This window comes from Hipposideros armiger, unplaced genomic scaffold (assembly GCF_001890085.2).
Source record: "Hipposideros armiger isolate ML-2016 unplaced genomic scaffold, ASM189008v1 scaffold_1718, whole genome shotgun sequence".
In the NCBI taxonomy this organism is placed as follows: Eukaryota; Metazoa; Chordata; class Mammalia; order Chiroptera; family Hipposideridae; genus Hipposideros; species Hipposideros armiger.
In genome coordinates, this window is record NW_017733068.1 from 93,799 (window position 1) to 101,855 (window position 8,057).

Consider the following 8,057-nt stretch of genomic DNA (forward strand, 5'->3'; position numbering starts at 1 on the left):
GCTGGGGGAAGATACTTTCTTTTTCTTTCTCTTACACCCTTATCAGGGAGCTTGTGCATTTAGAAACTTCTTAAAGTAGGCAGGCGTCTGCACCAGATTACTGAACCATCTGTGCTTATATGGACATACCAATAAATAATGTACAAAAGCAACAACAGCTGCAGAAAATTGGTCAGTGGTCTTATCAAATTTTTGCAATATATTCTACCACTGGGCAATGGTAACCAGGTATAATCTCTTGGATTGCTTAAAGCCATGAGTATTTGGCATTTATCATAGGAAAGGAAGACCCAACAAAGGAAGAAAGTTTTCTAGTAAACAAAGTAAGAGTTTAGGGACAAAATAGTTTAAATATTAAAAGAAATGTTTGTGACAACATGGATAGACCTTGAGGATATTATGCTAAGTAAAATAAGTCAGAGAAAGACAAATACTGTATGATCTCACTTATATGTGGAATCTAAAAAGCAAAACAAACAAACAAGCAAAACTCACAGATACAGAGAACAGAATGGTGGTTGCCTGAGGAAAAGGTGGTGGAGGCGAGGGGGCAAAATGGGTGAAGTTTATCAAGAGGAACAAACTGCCAGTTATAAAATAAATAAGTAATGGAGATGTAATGTACAGCATGGTGACCATAGTCAATAATATTGTAGTGCATATTTGAAAGTTCTCAAAAGAGTAAACCTTAATAGTTCTCATCACAAGAAAAAAATTTTTGTAACTTTGTGTGGTAGTGGATGGTAAATAGATTTATGGTGGTGACCATTTCACAGTGTATACAAATATCAAATCATTGTGTTGTATACCTGAAATGAATATAATGTCATATGTCAATTATACCTCTACCTCAAAAAAATTTTTAATATTTAACTTAAAAACACAAAAGGAAGTGTACCATGGGGCAATGAGATAATAGAGAAAAAGAGAAAGAAATATGGACATGGATATAGAGATAAAAAATAAAGAATATATATTACATATATATATGTATATATATATATGATCTGTGTCTATATTTAGTGGGTTATCAGAAAAGTCATGATGTATTTTTCTATGTTTTCCATTGCAAAAATGCATCATGACTTTTCCGACAACCCAATATATCTATATAATAATCTTACCCCATGCTGTTGACAATGATTATCTCTTTGGCTAATTTTCATCTATATAGTTAAATTTTTCAACAATGAGAAAGTATCGATTCTTAATAAAAAAAAATGCAGCCATTCTAACTGGTGTAAGGTGATATCTCATTGTGGCTTTTATTTGCATTTCTCTGATGGTTAGTGATGTTAAGCATTTTTGCCTATGTCTATTGCCTATTTGTGTGTCATCTTTGGAGAAATGTCTATTCAGGTCCTCTGCCCATTTTTTAATAAGATTGCTTGGTTTTTTTGTTGTTGTTGAGTTGTATGAGTTCCTTATATATTTTAGATATTAGCCTCTTATAGGAGGCACTGTTGGCAAAAATCTTCTCCCATATAGATGAGGTATTACAGAATTGTACACCTGAAACCTATGTAACTTTACTAACAATTGTCACCCCAATGAACTTTAATTTAAAAAAAATAAATTTAAAAAAGAAATGCATACCAATTATTTCTAATTTCAGAAAGAATTCTCTCACCCCAGGAGAAAGAATTTAAAAAAAAAGGAATTTTCATTCTGAAGATGTTAACCCTTTGTAGGTGTGTTTATGCAAGTGAGTGTCACTGTCTAGAAGGCTAGTCAATTCAGCCATAGGCCACTGGTATTTTGCAGCACAGTGATTACTTTTAGTGATGTCAGAGGAATTTCTGTTATTTTATGTGAGTCATCATTACTGATATAGTTTATCCAAGAATTAACAAAATAATTAAAGTTATATATTCCTTATTACCTCAACCCTTTCTTGCTCCAGTCACCTCAAGAAAGCATATGCCTACAGCTTGGCTAATTCAACATGTCAAGTTTGGATTTTTCTTTTGTTGATATATGAGTCCACCAAATAGTTTCCCACTCTCAGATCCTTGTAGAAAAGAAAAAGGAGAAAAGTCAAAATAGAATGTGCTTTCCTTCAGATGGTCCCTTTATTTTGATACAAACTTCAAAAGATCAGAAAAAAAAGAGGGGGGGATTTTTCCAAAACATATGTTTAGTAAATCTAATTTAGGGATATTAAATATAGAAATAATGAATACTTGCCTTTCCATAATAAAAATACATATTCCTTCTGAAAACTGCAAGAGATGAATTTCTCTGGGAAACTTGTATAATCTCATTTCACAGAGCTAAAGTTCATGTCAGCATTTTTGTTCCTCAAATGTCTGAAGTTTCTGTCTTGCTTTGTGTAGGGGCATGGGGGCAGCAGCGGTTATTGATTACTTTGTGTAGTTCTGTACAACATGGAGCACAAGAAAAGGGAGGTGGGGAACTAGGGAGAAAGACTCATCCATCTGCCTCCTCTCTTGTTCTCCCTAGGTACATATAATATACCACTTGCCCAGAGCTCTTGGATTGCTGTAGTCAGGGATGTGCAGCAGTAAGGTTTGGGGGGAAGGTTGGAGGAGTGTGCAAGACCATGTCACAAATATCTGCTTGGTAGCCTAGGATTCCTATTTCAACTACTAAATACCCAGATCATCTGTTAGACCCAAATTTAAAGATTAGTAGAGACTCATTTTTGCTTCAGTTTCCTTATTTGTAAAATGCAAATAATTGAGTCATTGAGGGAATAAAATGGGATCATGCATATATAATACAATAGTATATAGCATATAATGCTCACCTAATAGTAGTGGTTAGTGTTGTTATTATTATGTGGCTCTTGGGCATTGTGTAGGTGAGGTGAATAAAGGTGGAGTCAATGAAAAAGAAGGGATTAAGTAATATCTATAAATGTGGCCAAATAAGAATATAGTTCCATTTGCTATCTGAGAAGCTTACCTGAAATTTACATTTTCAAAGAGAATGGAGAACATTTATACTTCTGTACATTCCTGCAGTTAGAGTTCACATGTTCAGGCACCATTGTTTCAACTGACATTTCTTCTTAGCTCCAGGAAAGATCACTGGAGTCCAATCCTCAAAGAACTACTTAAGGCTCAATACTGGATTCCTATGGAAGTAGAGGCCAGGCTTAAAGTCCCAAGAACTAGAAAAGCAATTCTATCCATTAAGGAAACTCCCAGGGGAGCATGGGGGTGTTTCTGTGTGTATTACAATTAGTGTAATAATCATTATTGTGCAGAGGAATTGACATGAGCTGATTGTTGAAAGCTGAGTATGTGTTCACCGGTTGAAGAAAGACCCTGAGGTGAAGGTGATTGGAGGGATGTTCAGAAAGACAGAGTTATGTGAACAAAAGCAGAGAGGCATGAAAGAGCATCAGGCCTGCTGTAGACCTGAAACTAATATAAAATAATGTTGAATGTCAACTGTAACTGAAAAAAAAATTTTAAAGAGCAGTAAGTTCTTTTTTTTTTTAAGATTTATTTTTTTATTGGGGAATTGGAACAGTGCTGGGGAATTGGGGGAAGGGGAACAGACAAGTTGCTGTCCTTTTGTTCTTCAGTCTAGTTGTGGAGGACGTTGCTTCACTGGCCCAAGTTGGCACCATCATTGCGCTCTTCCCGGGCAAGGCAGATCGGTCGCAGGCTTCTGGACGGCCGCTCACTGCGGCTGCTGGCCGCTCACGCTGGCTGCTGGCTACACACGGTAGCCCATGGCAACCCACTGCCACAGGGGCTGCAGCCTACGCCATCGCCAGCGACTCACAGCAGCCCAGCTCCAGGTTGAGCTGTTGTTCAGCATCTTAGCTGTGAAGGGCAGTGTCACTGGCCCTCATATGTGGGATCTGAACCGGGGCCCTCTGGCGTCCCAAGCCAGTTCTTAACCCTGAGCAGTAAGTTCTTTCGTGCCACTTAAACACAGAGTACAAGAGAGATGTGGCAGGGGCAGGGGGAAGCCAGGGAGGCTGAGAAGGATCAGGTTTCCTATGGTCTCGTAGAGCATGATAAGAAATCTGGACTTTCCTTTTATAATAAATAAGAAATTATGTCTGAAGACTCAGGAGAGGAAAACTAGAAGAGTATGGCTAGAAGCCAGATAAGGAATGATGGGGGCTGAAACTCAGAAGGATCAGTGGAAATTATAAGGATGATGCAGATACAAGAGAAGGTAAGAATCTATACCTGGGGGTAGTTAAAATAAAAAGTGAGCACACATAATTGTCCAATTAAATTTTACTTAGATGTTTTACAAAATTATTTAAAATATGAAGTCAAAGTTGGTTATACATTTAGCTGGGTTTTATTGATTATAGTAGACTATAGGAAATTAAGACTTTCCCAGAAAGTGGAGTGAGAGAATTCTTCAATCTATAGCCCTTTAACCTGGCAGAGATACTAAGCCTCAGGAATTTTATTTCTACCTGAAAGGTCAGCATGAGTCAAAGAGGGTCCTAGATACCCTAATGTAATATGGGGCTGGTGCAGAATGAAATCTCTAACTTCTAAAATTAGGATTCATATTTTAAGTAAACTCTAGGTAACTCAGCTTTAAGTACTTCTGAATTTAAGACTTCTAATAGTGTTGAGGACACTATCAACCAGCGATTGGTTTAAAAGAGTTCCATAGAATCCTATAAATCCTTGAACAAATGGTATTCAAGGTATAGGTTAAGACTACCTCACGGTCTATACTTTTAAAGTTATATTGCACTGGCCTGACAGGTAGAGTTTTTGCATGACACCAAAGTCGTCATTTGCTGGATCTCTTGGTTCTTCCTGGGTCTCAAAATTCTGTTCTGGCATAAACTTTTTCTATGCCAGTTAAGAGTTTATTACAAGTTAAAGCATTAAAGAAGCGACCTAGATATTTTGGGAGCAACCTAGAACCAAAACAATAATAAAAGTCAAGTCAACTTCCTATATATCAAAGTACCACATCTAAAAGGTCAAAGATGTAAAGAGTGACCTTTTACATTTTTAAAACACTACACAGTGTTTAGTTATTGTTTTCAAAATATTATCAGAGAATATAGAAATCTTCAAACAATAGCTAAAATGGATATAAAGTTTTTAAAGTGTTTATTCAGAGTTTAGTGAACACTCAAATATTTATTAATTACAAATCTATGTTACTATACATTTTACTTCCTATAATTGTAAAGATAAGCCAAAATGTAGCAGTACATGTGATCTAATTTATATTCCTAGCCCTACTCAATATGTACCTATATCTGAAATATAAACCTACGCTCAAGTGAAATGTAAAAGGATTATTACTCATAGTACTTTTTAAAGTTGAAGGTATATGCCTAGAGGCTGAATAATCCAGTACCAGTATACTGTAGTATACTTCATTTAGAAGTGCTAGTGTCTCTTAGCATGATGCCTTCTAAATAGTGACTGGCCTTGGTTGAAGAGGAAAGCCTCATGAAAATGGATATAAAAAGAAACAAACAAAAAAAACCCTCCAGCATTTGTCAAAGAGAAATCTGAAACCCAAAATTATTATTCACAATTTGTTATTAATTATAATTTGAGATAAATGCCCAGTTACTTCTAGGTTATGGATATCTGCCTTATACTGATAGATCAAAAAAAAAGGAGAGGGGGCAATTCCTGACAGTCACTGGAGGATAAAACTTATAGTTACATTTGGTTTCCAATTCTAGAAGGGTGAGAAAAGGTTACATTAAGGGAAGAAACTTATTATCTTAATAAAGCCATTAAAATATTATTCAAGGGGGGCCGGCCGAGTGTTGCGATGGTTAAGAACTGGCTTGGGACGCCAGAGGGCCCCAGTTCGGATCCCACATATGAGGGCCAGTGACACTGCCCTCTACAGCTAAGATGCTGAACAACAGCTCAACCTGGAGCTGGGCTGCTGTGAGTCACCGGCAATGGCGTAGGCTGCAGCCCCTGCTGCAGTGGGTTGCCATGGGCTACCGTGTGTGGCCAGCAGCCAGCGTGAGTGGCCAGCAGCCACAGTGAGTGGCCGTCCAGAAGCCGGCGACTGATCTGCCTCACCCGGGAAGAGCGCAATGATGGTGCCAACTTGGACCAGTGAAACAACGTCCTCCACAACTAGATTGAAGAACAAAACAACAGCAACTTGTCTGTTCCCCTTCCCCCAATTCCCCAGCACTGTTCCCATCCCCCCAATTCCCCAATAAAAATCTTTTAAAAAAAAGATTATTCGATGGGACCTCAACCCAAGCAGCCATATTGATAACACGCATTCCACTCTCATGTTTAAGACACAAAGGTCTCCATTTCTCTAAGGGAACTGCTTTTTCAGCATGACACACTCTCTCTCTCTTGCCTTGGAGCCAAGGAATTGGAACCTAAACACACTGTGGAGCTTCTGTTGGAACCAGTTTCCAACAAAACAATACAAAAAGGCATTAACACAGCTGTTGGTGAATCCCTAAGAGGATGGCAGAAGGAAGTGGCAGGTCAATGACTGCTATAACTTCACAGCTATTAATGACACCCATCCAGCCCAGAACATCCAGGAAGGTCAGAACATAGAAGGGAAGCCAACAAATGATGAACACCAGAATAGCAGCTGCCATCTTCAGGACTTGGTCACAAGTTATTTTGTTCTTCCCGTAGCTATTGGCCTTCAGTAAATGTTTTCTAATTTCGAAATAGCATGTTGTTATGAATATTAAAGGTATAATAAAACCAAGGATATTTTTTCATTAAGGCAATCCCACTGCACCATTGGGCATATTTCTCAGGTGGGAAAGCCATAATGCAAGTATTCACTCCTAAATATTCAGTGGTTCTAACATCTCAAAAATAAAATGTTGGCAATGAGGACAGACAGGCCATACCCCAAAACGAGGGGTACTATGTAAAATGCTTGACAGGGATTTCTTCTTTGAGACAGAATGGGATAGATGACAGATTGGTACCTATCAACACTCATGCAGGTGATAAAAAAAATGCTTGCAAACATGTTCAGGGTCAGGAAAGAACCAAAAACTTTGTGCATCATGGGCCCAAAGAGCCAGTCATGCCTGTAAGAATAATACAGAGAGGAAGAGCAGCCAAAAGCAGTAAGTCAGCTACAGCCAGGTTGAAGATATGAATGCTGGAAACCTTTTTAGGGCCCTTTTGACAACAAAACAGTGTAACCACAATAGTATTGACACGAAATCCAATCACAAAAATAATGTAGTAGAGAATAGGAATTGCATCTAAATGCTTATCAGATGGCTTGTGTAAACAGTTAAAGATAGACTCGTTGCCAGAGATGTTCACAAGTCCGAAGTAAAGACTGCTGGTGATGTTTTTGCTGATGATGGCAAGGGTGTAGTTGCCTGTCATACTGAAACGGCTGCAGCTCCTAATTTTTACACCTTCGGTGAAAAAAAATAGAACTTTCAGAACACATACAGAGTTTAGGACATCACTGAGTCATTAGAATTTTAAAGGTTTGTAGAAAGCAAAAATGGTGGGTGATTATAGAAAACATTAGGAAACACAACCATGCCTTATAAAATAAGAATGGATTTTACTTCTTGAAGAAGGCTATTTTCTCACTATTACCAAGAAGTTAAGACATTTCAGCATCAGGGACTGAAAATTCTGAAAAAACTACATTTTGCTTATCCATCCTATCATATTTTTAAAAGGTTTAAAGAAAATTAATATTTCAAATGTTTAGCCAGAACAGGAGATGCATGAAACAAATAAAAAGGAATCAAGAAGTAAGAAAAGTTAATATTCCAAAAATACTTGAGCACATATCTCAGCCTGTATACTTTCTAGAAACCACACTGCTGTCTGCTATTGCATAGAAAAAAATGCCTTATTCAAGTAACTAATTATATACAAATCACTACAGTTATGGAAAATATAGGTAACATAAGCTATGGGGAAAATGCGTAAGTGCACAAAAAACTGAAAGAGAATATGGGAAAGGAACATATTAGGATGAGGGGTTATGGTTGTTTTTTACTAATTAAAGAATAATTCACTTAGTTCTACTTTTTCACTGTTTTCACAATAATAAAATAAATAAGAAGTTATGGAATGTGTGCATATGTCTAAAAGTCC

At 37.3% G+C, this 8,057-nt stretch overlaps 1 protein-coding gene across 1 annotated transcript; it reads right to left on the reverse strand.

Annotated features, from left to right (window-relative positions):
- Positions 1–6,242: 6,242 nt before the first annotated feature.
- Positions 6,243–7,328, reverse strand: AGTR2 (angiotensin II receptor type 2). The gene is given in 7 exon segments (XM_019634537.1): positions 6,243–6,305; positions 6,308–6,333; positions 6,336–6,417; positions 6,419–6,691; positions 6,693–6,833; positions 6,835–7,031; positions 7,034–7,328. Coding segments are annotated over 7 exon segments (1,074 nt in total). The 5' UTR covers positions 7,326–7,328.
- Between the last annotated feature and the right edge of the window lie 729 nt (positions 7,329–8,057).